This window comes from Peromyscus eremicus, chromosome X (genome assembly GCF_949786415.1).
Source record: "Peromyscus eremicus chromosome X, PerEre_H2_v1, whole genome shotgun sequence".
In the NCBI taxonomy this organism is placed as follows: Eukaryota; Metazoa; Chordata; class Mammalia; order Rodentia; family Cricetidae; genus Peromyscus; species Peromyscus eremicus.
In genome coordinates this window covers 66,146,371-66,165,979 of record NC_081439.1, presented here as the reverse complement: position 1 = coordinate 66,165,979, position 19,609 = coordinate 66,146,371, and the positions used below count along the sequence as shown (strand labels likewise).

At 35.5% G+C, this 19,609-nt stretch overlaps 1 protein-coding gene across 1 annotated transcript in view; it reads left to right on the top strand.

Annotated features, from left to right (window-relative positions):
• The first annotated feature begins 7,883 nt into the window (after positions 1-7,883).
• Positions 7,884-19,609, top strand: part of Pof1b (POF1B actin binding protein) — a 72,950-nt gene continuing 61,224 nt past the window's right edge. The window contains exon 1 of the mRNA XM_059251320.1: positions 7,884-8,168. Coding sequence (XP_059107303.1) covers positions 7,884-8,168 — 285 coding nt within the window. The remainder of the gene's footprint in view (positions 8,169-19,609) is intronic.

The window sequence follows — 19,609 nt, the reverse complement described above, 5'->3', positions numbered from 1 at the left end:
AGATAGCAAGAAGCCTGAGCCATTAGGCCAAACAGTTTAAATAATATAAGTGTCTGTGTGTTTATTTGGGTCTGAGTGGCTGCGGGTCTGAGTGGGACTGGAGAAAACTCCAACTGCAGTTAGGTGCTACTCAACCTCTCTAATCTAGTAGGTTTTTACCCCAGCCTTTGAATCTCCAGTTTTATTTTTACATAGAATGATAGAGATTTAGTTAAAGTTACCTTTAGCAGCAGCAGCAGGGCCAGTGCCTATGGTAACAAAATTCTCGCCAGGCTGCTGTCTGCATGACCAGGCTGCTGCTAGAGAAGCAGGCCCCTACGTGCAGACTTGCAATTGCTGGCTGAGATAGCAATAAAGGCACAGCCACTGTGCCAAAGGTAAAAGAACAATAATGTCTTTAAAAGCATTCCCTACTATTTTATAGGAAAAATTATGTTCAAATATAAGGGAGTGTGGCTTAGTAGTAGTAGAATGGTGAAGTAGAGTGCTCTCCTAGCAAATATAAAGCTCTGGGTTCAGCTGAGGAAGAGGAGAGAGGAGAGGGAGAGAGGAGAGCAAAAGAGAGAGAGAGAGAGAGAGAGAGAGAGAGAGAGAGAGAGAGAGAGGAGAAAGCAAGGCAGACAGAGACAACAGAGACAGAAATTTTTTTGAATGTTTAGTGTTATTAGGATTTTTCTTTGTGAAAAGGTAGTAACGGTGATTTCAAACGCTTTTTATACATTTCATATTGGTTAAGTTGTAGTAATATGTGGTTTCCAAGGAACTGCTCCATTTCCTGATTTCTATGATGTACATGAATAGAGTTGCTCACAGAATAGCTGATTATCCTTTTAATTTCCATGGGCTCAGTAGTTTTGTGCCCACGTTTATTCTTATTAGTGTCTTCTGTTATTACTATTTTCTTTTTTTAATGTGTATATCTCACTAGAAGTTTCTAACTGATATTGAATTATTTTTTCAAAGAATTATTTTTTTAGTTGCACTCATGTCCTCTATTTTTCTGTTTTCAAACTCAGTGACTTTTAGTTCTCATCCACTCCCCTTGTTTGTTTTAGTTACTTTTGAGTACATAGAGATTAAACTGTCTTATTACTTTATAATTGTTCTTATAATTTTTCTGTGCTACAATACAGATATCTAGAGCGGATAACATGGGAGTTTACCTTCAACTAATGTCTTTTATTTTAGCTAAAGGTTTACATTACGAATGACTGTCTTTCATTCAGCTTCATTCTATCTTTGCTTTTTTATATGAGATTATTAAGCCTGATCTGTGACAATATCATCTGGAATTTCTCTGATTTTATTGTTTTCCCCTTTTCATATCAGGCCTACATCACATAATACTTTCTACCAGAGGTAATTTTTTTCTGTGCAGGTGCAGCAAGCCCTTTTTTCTTTCATCCTAACTCAGACCTAGGATATAATTTTAAGAACTATCATTTGTTCTTAAATGAAACTGTCTGCTACAAGATACTAGACATAATGTGAAATACATCATATTTGTTTTATCTAGTCTAGTCTTGTCTAGCTTATAAAACAAAAACTGAAACAGCAATAGATCTGTTATATGTTAGAGCAAGTGTTTAAATCTAGGTTTGTCTGATTACAAATCTACTCTTCACCACTACAATACATAACTTTCTGATATACTCCAATAGTATCCTCTTTTATTTTTGATGTCATACAACCTTTAAACAATGTAGTATGTTTGTACTTCCCTGTCATCTCTGTATGTATAGAACCATTTGACTTTGAGTACCCAACAAATTCTTACAAAGTAAAATGTCTCAGCTCTCTGCCATTACCATCGTCCTCTTCTTTGCTTACTGCTCCCAATATCATGGTATATGTTGCAGATTTTATAAACCTTACTATATATCACATTTAACAAGAATGCTTATTAGGACTGACTTTTGGAACACACCTCTTAGAGTTCCTGGCTGGATAAAGATAAGGAATAAGGCCTGAATTTTTGCATTAAAATTTTTCCAGGTGTTATTAATGATTCTGGCTCCAAGATCTCTCTTTGAGTATGACAGATATGTTGATACATATGATCAAGTTACCTTTGATATGTCTTCATGATATGGTTAAAATTAAAAACCAGATATGTATTCTCATTTACTTTCTGAATCAAGCCAAAAATATCCAGAAGATAAAGTCATACAGAAAAATATGAAGACTATTCCATAAATGATATATTGTATATATATCCTACATAAACATATTTCACTGTCAACAAAACACTACACACAGTGGATCCATTTGGAAAATTTTGGTCATAATGTATATCATGTTGTAAAAGGCTATAGGAACTGTAGTAATAAAGCTATACTACAAATTATATTTAACCAACTGTATATTAAACCCATAGGGTCATAAAACACTTCTTTGTATAGCACCCAGTACAGCTAGTATTGTTCTTGACACACTTTGGGAAATGCTACATCCCTAAAAATCTTCCAGAATCATAGAGCCTATTCCACTGCAATTGTACACATAAGGAGTTGGATAATCTGTCCAGAACCCAGGTCTTGTTTTCTCTAGCATGGCTTTAGAACACAGAAGTCAATTAGTTCTGAACACAAGTATACCACCAGTAAACTATTCTTTAGGAAGAGAGCTAGGTACTCTGATGCAGTGATACTACGGGTTTTATAAGGGATTATCTGCCTTCATTTTAGTTATATGTATCATTAACCAGCTGGTATTTTGATATAGAATTTTAATTTGAACTCACTTCAGATTAATTTGACCTGTTTATAAATGCTGCCTTTCATTTTTGTTCAAATGAAAATAAATATCTTTTTCATAGCTCATATCCTGAACCATTGCCCAGTCAAAAATTTCCCAACAGCAGTTAAACAAGATCGGTGTTAAGTCCTGTCAACAGGCTGGAATGGAGTTCTGCAGGATCAAATGAATTGGGCTCAGTTAATAACACACAGCTGCTTTCATATAATCATACAATGGTTTCACCTACCTTGGGATTTACCTCCTTCAGACCAATGCTTGGTGACCTTTTATACCATGAACATTCTTCTCTTTATCATAAAGAAGGCAGAAGCAAAAAAGGTTTAAGTAACTTTGTGTTAACTCTATCTGTTGCTCTTGTATCATTAGCCCCAAGCTATGAGCCTGGGCTAGAGATGGATCTAAGCATCATCCTCATAAAACAGAAGGTGGAGTAAAGGATTAGTAATACACATAAAAACTGCTGATGCTGATGAAATATAGTTGGTGACAAATTTATAATTACTTTTGCTGTCTAATGATCTAATATAGTTCTATATGTCAATTTTGATAAATTAATTGCTGCTTTGTTTTATCGTAATGATTTCAGGCAGCTAAAGTTTCCAAAATCAGCCCCATACTTCACTGGGACATTTAATTTGATTTTCAAATAGACTAATTCACAGAAATTACACTGAATTCTATGAACAATGTATTTTTAAAGTCATATAGCTGCGTAGTATATTGCAACTAGCAAGTATTTTCATATTTGAACCTAATAAGTTTGTGAGATAGATGCAATAGTGTTTAACACACACACACACACACACACACACACACACACACACACACCTGGTCTTCCTCTTTTCCTGGAATATAATTTCTATTTTTTAACTTTCTTTTTTTAATTTAAAATTATATTTTCACTTTACATACCATCCCCAGATACCCCTCCCTCCACTTCTCCAGCTCCCCCACCTCCCCCGATCCCACCCCCATCCACTCTTCAGAGGGGGCAAGTCCTCCCTTGAGTAGTCAACAAAGTCTGGCATATCAAGTTGAGGCAGGGGCTAGCCCCTCCCTGCTGCATCAAGGCTGAGCAAGGTATCCCACCATAGGGAATGGGCTCCAAAAAGCCAGTTCATGCACCTGGCATAAGTCCTGGTCCCACCGCCAGGGGCTCCTCAAACAGATCAAGCCACCCAACTGTCACCCACATTCAGAGGCCCTAGTTAGGTCCCCTGTAGGTTCCCCAGCTGCCAGTCCAGAGTCCATGAGCTTCCACTAGCTCAGTTAGTCCGTCTCTGTGATTTGCCCCGTCATGATCTTGACCCCTCTTGCTCATATGATCCCTCCTCCTTCTCTTCAACTGCTCTTCAGGAGCTCCGCCCAGTGCTTGGCTGTGGATCACTGCATCTGCTTCCATCAGTTACTGGATGTAGGTCTTTGCCTCACAATTTCTGAGGTTTCGTGGTCACTTGTCCCTGTCTCTATGATTCTGTGATTGCACAGAAGAATATGACTGTGAAGGTCTGTGAATCTACCACGAGGTGGAATATAATTTCTAAAATGATTTGCCTTTTTTGGCATGTTAATTAACTGATTAATCACTGGCAGCCTATAGGTACTACAAGATGATCATTGGATTCTGGAAACACTAAAGTATAGAGCATTAAGGCTTTCAGACTATCTTGTAGGATTGAGCCCCCAAAATCAAAATTGACTTAAATTAGAGGGCACTCAGATTGGTATCCATGGAAGAAGCAATAGCTTGCTTAGCATGCAGGAAAAGTCCCTTCCTTCCCCCTCCGCACACATAACTGTGTTTACACGAGTGTTTTGTGTTGTAACTGTAAGAGACTCTAAGTTTGTTTATCCAGTATCCTCTGTAGGGCAAATCAGTACTTTTTAAATGACCCTCAAGACAGCTCAGCCAAAATGCAAATTATTTTTTATTATCTTTAATATATTTAGCTGATGTTTTAATCCTTATGTCTATCATTAATATGGGAATTTCATTTTCTACTTTACTTGTGTATGTACTCACTTTAACTTTTAACTTTTTTCGTTTTTAGATTTAAAACATTTTATTTACTGTGTGTGAGTCTTTTCCCTGTATGTATGTATGTGTACCATGTGCATGTCTCTATTGTCCTCAGAGGTCAGAAGAGGGCATCAATTACCGTGGACTTGGAGTTACAGATGGTTGGGAGCCACCATGTGGGTGCTAGGAACTGAACCCAATCCACTGCAAGAGCAAGCAAGTGCTCTTAACACCTGAACCATCACCCTAACACCTTCATTTGAATTCTTAAAGAATGAATTGCTTTTATAGCTAGGCAAAGTGAATAAAATTTGTAGCTCTTTTTAAATTAAATTATCTTCTTAGGGAATATCTGTTCTATTCTCCCAAATCAAACATCCGAAATTAGTTTTTTAGGTGCCAAATATAAAGTATATATTATAGAGTGAAACAAAAGACTGCTGGAAATAAAATCAAGAATTCTTTGAACTAATATAAAGCTAAATATAAGAAATGAACTTGTATTACCCCATAGACCAAAGGGAGATGGAGAATACAATCATGAAGCTTGTAGACTACAGTGTCAAGCCACTGGATTTTCAAGTGTGAAATGTTGTAGGTGCATTGTTACATAGATAAGTGCATTTATACTTATTTATCAATAAAAATAATTGGCAATGCAGATTATGAATTCAGAAAGGAGTTCTCAGAGAAGGAATAGAATCTTTCTTGAGAATGATTGATTAAATTGTTGGAAGTGAATGAGGATGGTCAGAATCTGCTTTGTAATTAAACTTGATATGTCTGCCATGTGGTACTAAAGCTCATTTCTTTATTCTTGAGCTTCAAGCTGTATTCTTTATACCTAAGAATGGGAACAAGAATATGAGATACTTAAAAACTGAATGAGTATATCAATTCCACACATTAATTGTAGTCCAACTATGAAAAAGTTGACTGCCTCTATTTCTAAGAAATGCAGAGGGCAAATACAGTCAGAATTTTATGGGTACCATACTTTTACTCTTCACCTCAATTTCTTCTTTACAGACAAGGTTCCCCATTGACTGGCAACAGATACTAACAGCATGTGTGTGTGTGTGTGTGTGTGTGTGTTAAATTCAGATTTCAGTTGGTATTAACTAGATGATACTATTTATATTCAGTTCCCATTCACACAAAGTTTATGCACAATGATATAGCCAAGGTTAGTAATTAGATACTGATCTGATACTACCTGGTTACATGGTAGACCATGTATTTCTAGTTATTTTCATTAATTATTTTATTATTTTTGGATTTTGAGACAAGGTTTCAGTCTTTAGCTCAGACTGGACTTGACTTCATTGTTTAGCTGGAACTGATTTCAAACTCATGGCAATCCTTCTGTCTCAGCATTACAAGGACTGGGATTATAGTCATGTACCACCATGTCTAGCTCATTTGTATTGATTTTTGTGGAACAACATCTAAATGAACAAGAATTGTGCCTGAAAGCTCTGCAAACAGCAATAAATATGTAATACCAACAAGGTATTTTAAAGCATTTTAAATGTTAATTTTTCATATACCTTTCTTCCATAACAATTCAGATTCTTTGAAGGACTCTTGTAACTCATTTCCCTGTCACCTAGGAGATTTCTTAGATGGCTATGTGATGAACAATTAAAAATTTATTTAGCAGTATAATGTAATTCCTAAAAGCTTAGGCTCTGATGGGAATCCCCCTATTATTCACATTCCAGATCCATCTTTAGCACTTATTTAACAGTGGGAACTTTTTTCAGTGTCTTTATATCTGTGCCTCAGTTTCTCACCAGTCCATCCTTACAAAGTTGTGAGAATGTAGCAATTTATATAGTTTCTTGAATGCGATCCAGCACGCAGTAAGTGACTAGTAAATTATTAGCTTTTGTTTACTACTCAGAACAAAAAAAATGGCTACCCTGATGAAAGACATTATCTCCTTTCTGAAATAGTGGTCTCAAGGTTCATATACACATAAAGAAGACACTCTTTTCTGAAGAAGCCTTCAGGTAGTATTTCACAGCTGAGTTGTGCTCGAGTGACTTGCAAGGCATTACCTGATTGGTAAATACCATTATGATTGGATTTGCAAGTGGTTGCAAATAAGTGCTGAACACATTTAAATCTGTTTGTCTCAAAAAGCACCTTAAAGGCTTACAGTTCCTTTAACAATTGGAGATTAAAGAAACAGTGGAACTCCGTGTTTCCTAAGGCACAAAAAAAAAAAAAAAAAAAAAAAAAAATGTCAGGGCAAATTCTTTTGTAAAAATGCAAACCAGTAAAAGCAAAAAGCAAAACGCAAAGCATTTTCCTGAACCATTCCCACCCCACACCTCCAATATCTAGACAGAAATTCAATCATTTGGATACATCTGTGTCAATGTTGTTCAAAACACGTACTGTGACTGGAGCCAGACAAACAGGTTCACAAATTAGAGAATTCTTTCTTGGAGTCCCCATGGCAATCTGCTTTATCTGCATTATCACCAGGAGTTTGTGAAGAATGCAAATTTATCTCTGAAAATTACTTTGTCCCTAGGCTAATACCCTTTAATTTGGTCTGAGATCCTGGAATGAGTACTTAGGCTTGAAACAAACCACCTTTGCTAAGTTTACAAGCCATGGGAAAGTCGCTTTGTTTTCTCTAACAAGTTTGGACACTGGTGTCTTTGTCTTCAGGTTTCCAGTCCTAGGAGCTCCTGCCCTGAACGTCTGTCTCTTCTTTTTTTCAGACTCCTTTACCTACTGTGAAGCCTTGTTGCTATCTCTGTGGCAAGGCAGGGCCTTTCCTGGCACGCAAACCTGCCAGGTGAATCCGCCCCTCAGGGGCGTGTCAGTACCATTTCCTGGAGCAATCTCCCAGGGTGGCTCCACTTTTCATTTGAGCTCAAATAGTTTGCTGTCTACTCTGCAGCTGCCAGACCTGCTCCTGCTGCTGCTCAGGTAACTCATCTCTGACTGGCACCGTGAGGGATAAAAGGTGGTTGATAAAGACCCTCTTTGCGTGTCCCTGCTTGCCTGCCTGTCTTGCTATCATCTTGCTCTGTTTATTCCCTAGGGAGAGCACCTGGGGAAACCCTTTCTGACCACTGAGAAGATGATGAGCTCAAGCTATTGGAGTGAGACCAGCAGCAGCAGCTGTGGGACCCAGCAGCCCACAGAGGTGCTGCAGTGCCAGCCTCAGCATTACCACTGTTACCATCAGTCCAGTCAAGCCCAGCAGCCTCCAGAAAAAAATGTAGTGTACGAGCGAGTGAGGACGTACAGCGGGCCTATGAATAAGGTGGTGCAGGCCTTGGACCCCCTCGGCTCACGGGAAGTGCTCTCCCCCCTCAAAACTGCCTCCTCCTACCAAAATTTGGTTTGGAGCGACCATTCCCAGGTAATAAAAGATAGTTATTCCAGATTGTTGGGAAAAGAGAAACAAATCTTAAACCTCACTTCTCTTCTTTTTTGCTTCATTCACTGTCATCTACAGGATAGCTCTTGGTGAACTGCAGTTATGTATGTGTTGGACAGTCTCCCAAATTCTATCTCTTAGCCATTTTTTTTTTCATTTACTAGTGCCTGTGGTTGGTTGGTTGGTTGCCATTCCAATGATTTACATAACCTAACCTGAGCACAGGAAAGCACATTTTAAAAATTGAAGTTGATTGAAAGATGTGTCGTAAGTGGCAAACCATTTTGCCTTTAACGACAAAAGTAGTCATCAACCTAAATGCAAAAGGTTTATTTTTAGAATAGTTCCCCACTGATTCGCTTCATATCAAGAGCAAACAGGTGTTTTGTGCCAAGTAGAATGATATAGAGACAATGGCATATATGGAGTGACGTGTAGTTATTTGTGTTCAGCTAATAGTATGCTGATCCTGGCTAAGTGACAGGTGCACATGTCTTAGAATTTTCTTATGTGTCAAAATGACACATTGCTTCTTATATATACTGGCTGAATAATTTACAGAATGTTGGTAGAAGTCAGGTTATAGGATTTGAAAAGCAAGAAAGAGGTAAGCCAGTATTATATGAAAGCTACAAAAGATGGATCTCTAAGGCACTCTTGAAAATGAAATAGTTTCTAAGATTTTTGTTTGTTTTGTTTTTACCATCAATATCTGTGCTAATAGTCTTGCAAGTACATGAAAAAACAATGTGGAAAGCCAATATAAAATGACAACTTAATGTCTGTTTTGATTCTCTAACTCTCTTTATATTAAATGTAGATATCTTTAAGCTTTCTGTGAACTTCTGTCCAAACTGAAATTGTATTTTCAAGATATTTATACTGTGAAGACCTCATAAAGCAATGACTGAGGTCCTTTCCTATCTTAAATTATTATATAAATTGGAAAGAGTATAGGTTATTTTTCCAAAGTCCATAATTCAAGTAGAATATGAAACAACATTCTTAAAATGTACAGAGAAACTTAAAAAATAGATTTCCTCCAAGATACAGATGGTTTACAAACTATAGGCACAACAATTTTACTATTGTTTTATTTAACACAGCATAATTTCAGGGAAAAATACAACATAAATCTAGGATTTAATACCAATAATTTCCTTTTTAGCCTATTTTTCTTTTATTGAAAATAGATTTTTTTTTTCATAGAATATATTTAGTGTCCTCCTAACTCCTCAAAGATCCTCCCGCTTTCCCTCCCATCCAAATCCACACCCTTTCTGTCTGTAGTTATGAAAAAGTGTCATCTGTATTGAGTTCAAGGGGTAGAAAAGTATGAAGGTTAAAAAAAATCCAAGGTTGTATAAGTGATCATAGTGACCCACATTTACATTCCGATATTCAACATTAGCATGTTGATGAGCAAGAAAGTTGATATCATCTTAGATCCTTAATACCTCCAAAACAAGGAAGGTTAAAAACAACAATTACTATTGTCATAGGAATGCTGAAGTCATCCTACTTTTCAGTTATTTCAGCCTACAGCCTTTTTTTCATGCTAGTAAAAGAATGATAGATACATACTTAAGAGCAAATATATATATATATATATATATATATATATATATATATATATATATATATTACTGAATATAGAACAATTATGAGAATTGTGTTTTATTGTTTGTTCTTTGTTTCAACTTTCTTTCTTAATAATAATGTCAGGGCCAAACTAAGATGGTAAAGCTTTTTATATGACTTTCCTTCTTTTATATGGAATTTGCTAAATCAATCCCTCTAAGACTATTTCCATTCTGAAAGTTAGTTCCCTGAAGAAAAAAATAGTACAGACCCTTAGGGGCAGAAAGTGTAACCTTAGTAGCTGAGATAAGAGACTGGGATGGATTTCTTTGTGATATCTGGAGTTATCACTAGAGAAAAATAAAAATATGGATGAGTGAAGAGGAGGGAGATGAGATTCAAGCTATGTGGTAGAGAGGAAGAAGATTCCCTTGATAGGAAAGAGAAGTGTTGACTATAAATTTCACGTTGACTCGGATATGAAATCCACTAAAAGGGCCTACAACAAACCAGTTTTTTTAAGATAGTTACCACAATGATAATGAATAGGAATCGCTTCTATTTAGTTTTCCTTTCTTCCTGTGTGTTGTTGGGATGATAGTATGACACTATGTAAAGCAGTCCTAGATGTGATCTCAAGTTACCTTCATGCTGACAAAATGTCTACGCTATAATGGTACCTTTATTATATACCATCTAGGCACTGGGAAGTGAATATTACTCAAAACTCCTTTTACAATTTTAATAAAATTTCTCTTTAAGATGCAGTGTTTTAGATGAGTTGATATGTGGCAATTATGTTGATGTCAGAGTTTATTACAGGGGAAGCCAAGATAATGAGGATTAACATTCAATTTCTGGCCATGATGAATTCAATTAAACTTTTACTTTGTTTTGGTGAATATAGGATATTTAGAGAACTCAGATTTTAAAGTCTTGCCAGTAGTAAAATATGCTCCCTTTGAGAAACAATTCATGCCACACTGCTTTGTTTCATGAATCTCAATCTTGATTTTAGACTTAACCGAATGCCATTTACGACTATTTAGAATTTTCTATCTCTGGTGTTTTAGAACAGGTTTGTTTGTTTGTTTGTTTGTGTGTTTTTTATTACTGTGCTCCTGTGTACTAAAATTTATGGATATAAACATATTTATATTTCTCTCTATATGATACATAATATTGCTTTCATTTCTCATCTATAATTGATGAGACATACTTATGGTTTTCGTGATTATTATTTTGTCTGACTAGTAGGGTATTTCTCAAATAAAATTAAGTGTAGATACCAGTTGCTACTAAGTTATCTGAGTTAATAGTAGAATTTAAATTATTAGGTTTACCTTCAGGAACAAGTATAATCATACAAAACCAGAAACACTTTTAAGCCCAATGTAGTCTTACAAATAAATGAATAATATTCTAGAAGCTACTTAAAGCCAAAGAAAACAGTAACAAGAAACCCCTTTATAATTCAATCCTTAACGCTTAAATATTAAACCACCATAATTAACTCAATGCTTTAAATGAACAACACTGATGTGAATTATTCATTGGACTTATATTTGTTCCTTTAGCTAATTTAAGTATTCATGAAGGTCAAGATATTTTCCATGAATACTGAGAAACTGTTTTGAGCAAGAAAAATGGATCAAAATTAAATATTTTAAATTCCAGTCATTCAGTGAACAGATGCTCCTTAAGTGCCTATTTTACAGGAAATTCTGTCTTCTGGATAAATACCATTTGCTTGTCAAAGGAAAGTCCACTTTGAGAATCAACATACAGAGTCTGGGCTGTAGGTGGCACATATGCCTATCTACATTTTAAAATATCAATTTCTATGTTTCATGAGGATTTTATTAAATAAAATACTCGGTTTTAATGTATGAGCTAAAAAGTCTGCCATTCTTTTTAATTTAAAAACTTGTAACAAAAAATCTGACCTCAGAGAGCAGCCTAGAGGTAAATGTGAATTTGTAAATGACCTTCGCTGCCAATAACTATTCACCTGGGCATAGGTTTGTTTACATTATTATTTTCCTTTGTCTTGGGTTGCAAAGACTGTGAATGACTTCCCTACTGTGTTAAGATTGCTATTTACTACCAGAAATTTTTCCTGTTCTGGGTGGAGAGGTGTGTTGCTTTGAGAAATTGTTGTTCAAGGGTGTGGTCAGTAAAGGGAATGATTGTTCAGGGAAGTAGGTTGCCTGAATAAAGAATGAGGTCATGGGATAAAGGGGCTGCTGTTTTCAGAGTTGGTCATCCCCTTTGTGCTTACAATTAAATGAAGCTTTAGAATTTGTTAGTGCGAGTAATTGCTGGGTGAAAACGTTCATGGCAATTGTCTCTTGTTAAAGCAGATCTGATAAATTTCTGGGCCAGTTTTCAGACAGTGACATTCACAAGCTGTCCTGGTGGTGTAGGAATGGGCAGGGAATGTAGCCAGTGGAAGAAGAGAAAAAGTGTTTTATCAACTAGTCTTTCTTCACAGTTTATGGGGAAACTACTGGGAGAATTGTCATGCTCTTAAGCTTCATTTAAAAGTTAAAGCCTTTCTAAATAAATAGATTTAAACAGACATTTAGCATCAGAAAGCTATTCCAGTAGTAGGTCTTCTTTAAGACAAGAAGCATGCACTGAAAAGAACTATATATTCTGTTCCATTTCCATTTAATAGTTTTCTTTGAAAAGATAGAATAAGAATCAGGAATATGTATCTTAAGTGAGGGATTTGGGCTTGAAAAGAAGAAAAGAGTGAAGCTGCTTTTTCTTTGCTTTACACTACAACACAATCATAGACTTTTATTCTAAGTGAACGAAATGTTTGTTTCATGGGTGGGGGAAGGTGCTTATAATTTACATGTTTCTTGTATAAAGCATTGAACCTAAGGCAGGTGTTTGACGATGTTACTGACTTTGAAAAGATTCTAACAAAAGCTTTCTCCACACCATGCAGGAAAGTTATTCAAATACTAGTCTGCCTTGGGAAATTCCATCAGGATAAATGTCAGGTAGATTTAAATATATTATGGTTTCAGATTTTGTGTTTTATGGGTTTTGTATTTGTGTGTGTCTATTTTCTTTTTTATTCTTGTTTATTATTATTTTGCCTGTTTGTTTTCTAAAGAGAGAGAGAGAAAAGCAGGTCTCTAACTGGGTAGATGGGGAGTTGGGGAGGATTTGAGAGGGTTGGGGGAGGGGAAACTGTGATCAGAATACATTGTATGAAAAAAATTATTTTCAATTATAAAAGAGCTATAAAAACATAAAAAAGAGCCGGGCATTGATGGCGCACACCTTTAGTCCCAGCACTCAGGAGGAAGAGGCAGGTGGATCTCTGTGAGTTCGAGGCCAGCCTGGGCTACAGAGCGAGTTCCAGTAAAGGCTCCAAAGCTAAAGAGAAACCCTGTCTCGAAAAACCAACATATATATATACAGGTGAATCTCTCAGTTTGAGGTCAGCCTTGTCTACATAGTGAGTTCCAGAACAGTCAGGGCTACACAGAGAAACCCTTTCTAGAAAAAAAAAAGTTTAAGCCGGGCGGTGGTGGCGCACGCCTTTAATCCCAGCACTCGGGAGGCAGAGGCAGGCGGATCTCTGTGAGTTCGAGGCCAGCCTGGTCTACAGAGCGAGATCCAGGAAAAGGCGCAAAGCTACACAGAGAAACCCTGTCTTGAAAAACCAAAAAAAAAAAAAAAAAAAAGTTTAAAAAAATTAATGCTTGTTTCAAGCAACTGAGCCTAAACCTAACTCAGTATTATTACTTTCAGTGATTTTAACAGGAGGATCCATAATGCTCCCATCATCTTTGTCAGAAAACATTATATATTAGTCTTTAAGTAAAGGCTTAAAGTTCAAATTAAAAATCATGAAGTTCCATGTTCATTGCAATATACTTCCAAATATATACAGAAAAAAATCTTTCACTGTGTATATAATATTCTCTACTACCTAATTCATTTATTTATTCTTTGTTACTTGAATATCTTAAGTACTTTGACCAGAGCCACCAAGAGATAAGTGAAAGCCAGTAAGAGATGCTTGAAGAGGTTCAGATTTTGCAGTCTAAAGAACAGTTACAGAGAAAATTCCCACAAAATTGCTCTCTATGGAATGTCTTAGGGATTGCTGTAGGTACTAAACATTCAGATACTAAATGTTCAGGTGGACTATGATAGAACAGAACTCTGAAACAATGTACTTTAGATTTTAAGCTTGAGTTTATTTCCTGTTACAAGAATTCATTGGCTGTATACATCATTTTTCTCTTTTATAAAGTGGGGCAATAATAAGGAATATGTAGGATTATTGCTATAGTCAATTGGGATTATATATAGTGGAAAATACATTGTTAAATGATAATTATTGTATTACTTTGAATAAGTCACTTGTTAGAACCTCTCTTTGCTTATTTGGAAAGGAAAAATAAATGGCTTTCTTCAGAACTGCAGAGACTACTGAATAAAGTAAACGTGAAGGTATTCAGTGCAATCTTAGAGATAGTTAGCACTCAGCAATTTTATATTCTTTTTTATTTGATTCCTTAAAAGTATGGTCAACAAAAACCCTTTGTGGTACAAGCAAGGAAATTGACTAAATAGCACACCACACTGTAGGAATTCATTTAACATTAGAATGTTAGGTAGACTTCATGTGCTTGAAAAGCTTAATAGGGCTTTGCCAACTAAGAAAGAATAGGGAGAAAAAGTATTAAAGCAGTTTTACCAAGTGTATAGTATATGTTCAGAAGACTTAAATAGAAAATTGTATTTATAATCCTTAATGACACAAATATCCTTTAGAGAACATCATTTGGAAGTCCTCATGCTCTTAGTTTTTAACTTGAAACCCAATATTTGAGGTAAGGTTTTAAAATTTGTTTTCTTTTTCTTTTTTTTTTTTAAAGAATAAGGTCACACCAAGCATTAAAGCCTCCTAATGTTTTCCTTAGAAATGTATCCTTAAAAATTGTAATAGAAATGCTGAAGTATAGCTCTTCACAGTTGATGGCTTCTGGTGGGCGATGGGGAAGGACTGAGTTTTTTCTAAGGGGCTGGCCACTGCAAGTTTGACCATGCTCCAGTGAGTATATGGGCAACACAAATTGGACTTGGTGTATTTTTTTCTTCTCTTTTGGAGGATAGGGCACAAGGGTGAGGGAGTGGACCTGGGAGGACTGGGAAGCAAGTGTGATCAGGGATACATTGTGTGACATTCCCAAATAATCAATAAAAATATTATTTTGGAAAAAAACAAACAAAAGAAATGTACTTCCAGTACAGAAGCCATAGCCACATGTTGCTATTAACTTTCATATTTCAATTGGATAAAACCCAATTCAGTTCTTCAGTCACACTACTGTCATTTTAAGCATTTAATACCCTTATGTGGCTAGTGGTTTGTGTACTAATCAGTGCCGATATAGAACATGCCCCACATTGCCATGAGTTCTACCAGTGTGTGTCTATAAACTCAAGCCATCTATTATCTAAGTAGAGAAATACCTCTAAAGACCATTGAATTTAAAGGAATATTTGACGGTAAAAGTGTATGATCCACATGCTGCTAATTTGTTAGATCAGTGATGATGGATACATGGGGATGAAAAAATAATGAAGTTACAGCCTTCCAGAGTGTGAGTTTTCAGTAACTATTTCAGTACAGTAACTGACCTTCAGATGTAAAAAACAAAACAAAAACTTTAAAAGACCTGAACAAAAAGCATATGTTTGTAAACATGTATCTTTTGATCTTTTTCTTTTCAAAATCCCATTGTTTCATAGAGAAAATTGTTAGGAATAGGAGAAAGATGAAAAGTGACTCCTATTAATCATAGAGCATTTTCTTGTCTTTGTTTCATTTGGAGGAGGTTGGAAGGTCTCACTATGATAACCAGGATGGCCTGACACTCCCAATTTCAAGTGATCTGCTTGCCTCAGCCTACCAAGTATCTGGGCCTACAAATACATCCCACTGTGCTCAGGCTTTCTTTCTTTTGTACACATGATTTGGATTTCATATCCTCTCTAGAATTGTCTCTTAATTTTTACTCTCCTAAATTATTTTATGAACTTTAGTAAATGAAGTTCTATACCATTCCCATTTTTGCAGACCAGGTCCATGAAGTAACAGAGATGTAATATGACCTTTGGAATTCTGCACAGCTAGCGTATACTAAAACTGGGATTTAAACCTAGCAGTTAGTTGCAAGTCTATACCTATAACCATTATGTAATATTTTATATTCTTGGCATGTGCATTTGACTCATTTACATTACAAAGTCTGTGCCATCTGATTCATTGTTATATTTCATCATCATTTTCTTTCATATGTACCCATCATAAACTACCTAAGATAATATAGATGAATGTAATAAGTAACATAGGGTGGACATGATGTAGTCTCATCATTCAGGAGGTTGAGGTTGTAAGATCATGATGAATTTGAGACCAGCCTTAGCTACACAGTGAATCTGAGGCCATCATAGACTTCCCAAAAAACATCTAGCATGAATACCATTCTGTCTGAACTATTTTCTTTCTCAGGAACAAAATTTTTGTTGTCATTCAGAGTTACTTTTTAAAATATTTTTTCAATAATTTTACTGTTTATTTTTATCAAAATACATGATGTAAGAAATTTATTAATTTTTAGTTATTTCAAAGGTCCAAATGCCCTGGGATAACTTTGATGGAAATATTGAAAGAATAAGATCTCCCTTTCCCTTAATGTGAAATTTATGATCTTAATGACACAATGTCTTTGATGATGTGAAGAACATTTTGGGACCTCCAATTCTGCTTTTTAATCTGTCCCCCACTTGCTACATCTTTCCATCTTGTGTCCCAGATATCCATACTGCTGTTTCCTAAACAAATTCGGTTTGCCACTCTCTCCACTTCCACCTGTGTTATTTATATTCTGTAAATAATCAATCCTGACTCAGATGTCTGTTCATCTTACTGATTCCTCAAAAATGCACCTATAAAGTCATCTTTAAGGTTTTTCATAACCCATGTCTTTCCATCTAAAGCTACCCTAGATGTGGTCTACTTTTCTAACTAATGTTAGTTTGCATTAACTAGTGGGTGACACATAAAATACTACTTTGGTCTGTCCTTCCACCCAGGCTTTACACCTCTTAAAGGTTGACACATTATTTCTAAAATCAAGACTCAAAGGCAAATCAAAATAATTGTTATGGAAATAGAGTATGTACGCTTTTTCTTTCTCTTTATTCTGCTTTTCTGCTCCCTCCCTTACCCCCTTCCTCTTTCATACCTCTGTGTTTTCTTCCTTTTCTATGACTATGGCTTCTCCAAATTCCTGAATATGTTTTTTGTAAAGACATGGAACTGTCTCAGACTGTTACTCTTCCATGACCTCTCTTTGAAATGAAACTAGAAAGGCGCATATTGCTTCTTAAAAAAATTGAACAGCACATAAAATAAACATAATAGACATAAGGAAGTAATTCAATGAGTCAATTAGTTTTGTTTTCCAGATCTTAGGTCTTATTAAGCATCTGAAATTGACTTGTTTATATTTGGTCTGTAACTTTGATGGATAAATATTTGTCACAATTGTTATGGCATATGATGTTAAAGGGCAGGTATTTTGAATGGTCCTCATATCAACTATTGTCGCTTGTAGCCGTTAATTAGTTAGCTTTTAGATATATTCAATGTACTTGCCCTGCTGATGAAATTCTGTCAAAGTAAAGTTCTTTTGTTTATTAAATTTCATTCTATAAACCTCTAATCGTTTGACATATTAGTTACATGCCCAAAGATTCTCTTGTAAAGACTATTATAACTCCTCATTGCTTATCCACACACCAAATTATATTTGGAACTTTCTAAAGAAAGATTTTTGCCTCAAACATATTATCTACTTACCCATTTATCTTCTTACACAACTTTAGCTTGGATGTTATTGTGGCTTGATTATAAAATGCACTAACTAGCTCATGTTTTATACATCTATTCATGAGTTGGTAGCACTATTCTTTGGAGAATCTAGAAACTTTAAGGCAAATGTGGTCTACCTAGAAGAATAAGGTCACTTTGGGTAGGTCCTTCAGTGCATATTTTCCCTGGCCAGTTCCTGGACCACTCTGTTTCTTGATCTGTCATGGTGTGTGATCAGCTGTTCTTCACCACAGGCTCCTGCCACCTGTTCTTAATCACATGGGACCAAACATTCTGAAACTGCGAGCCAAAATGATTTTTCCCTTAGCTTGTTTTTGTACTCGATCAAAACTATCCAAAATTGACTGGATCTGATGTAGAGATTCCAACATATAATTATTTTAAATTCCTCCCAAACTTAATTACACCTAAAATGTCTTTTCTAGAAAACTTCCTCAAGTTCTCTACAAACACCTCATCTCATTTCTCTCCCCATAAAACTTTCAGTGACATTCAGTCTATAAATTTCTTTGTTTGACTTCCAGATCTACTTGTGATCTGCTTCCTATGGACCTTATTTTGTTGAAACCCGATTCTACTGTCCTATGCTTCAGACCAAATATAAACTACCATTCTCTAAATAAGATCCCAGTGTTTACACCTCTCACCAATCTATACATGACAAAACTGTAGCAAAATATATTACCCTCTTTTAATGTTTCTTTGTGATCTAATCTTTGCTTATCTAAGGTTAACTTTACCTCTTAACACTTGAAGTTCCTGTAGTAAACTCATTATAGCTCTTACTTCACTTTTATTTGTAAATTTTTATCTGCTACCTGATTATAACTTTGGTAACAATAGAGATTATATTCTGTTAATTCTTATACCTCGCTACACTGTTGCGTAACAAGTGATATCCATTATACATATAAAGAGGGCTGGAGATATAGCTCAGCTGGTAGAGTGCTTGCCTAGCGTGCATGAATCCCTGTGTGTGATCTCCAGTACCCACATAAGCTGCATGTGGTCATACATGCCTGCGTTCCCAGCATTTGAGAATCAGAAATTTAAAGTTATTCTTGGCTTACATAGCAATTTAAGACTAGTTTGGGTTACATGAGATTCTGTTTCCAGAAAAAAATAAAACGAAAATACAAATTAAAAAATCAAATGTTCCAACAGTCCAAGATAATTTGCCCAAGTTAACACAGCTATTTTAATGAATTATGCATCACTGAATTTAGAAACTTAGGATAATTCCATTGTATCAATTGTCTACATTAGTTCATTTTAATTAGATAGTAAAGTGTCTCACTTTAAACATGTTTATATTTTTATTATGATAAGTCATTTGGTGATAATGCTATTTTTATCACCCTAGAATAGCATAAAAATTTATTAGAGGACAAAAGTAGCATCCATTCTGTTTTTTTAATTCCATCCTTCAAACAATCCTTGAATTCAGAACATAGTGTATGTTTTTCAGATTTCCTTAATGTCTAGAAGAGAATAACAGCTTTCCAGCTTCTGATTTTCTTTCTTTCTTCACTACACTGTGATACTGAAAAGCACTGTCATTAGAGTAAATAACTGAGGAACTCTGGGCCATTTACACTTCAACTGATTTAACTTTGAAAAAACATAGCTATTTTAACAGTTGAAAATGGATATATACTTGTGAATAGTGAATTCCCTACTGGAAACTAAAGTTCCTAGCTCTGATATAGTATGTGCTAAGATGCAGAAAATTATCTTGAGTGATGTGGTGAAATTCTCTCAAAAAGCCAACTGATTTCAACCTACTCTGATTTTAAAATTGCCAAGGCCATGTCTACTTCATAAAAAGTAAATGAGGAAGAGAAGAAGGAACGCTGTTACAACTTTGTCAAAGCTAAAAATCATTACCTCAGGCATCACAGGACAA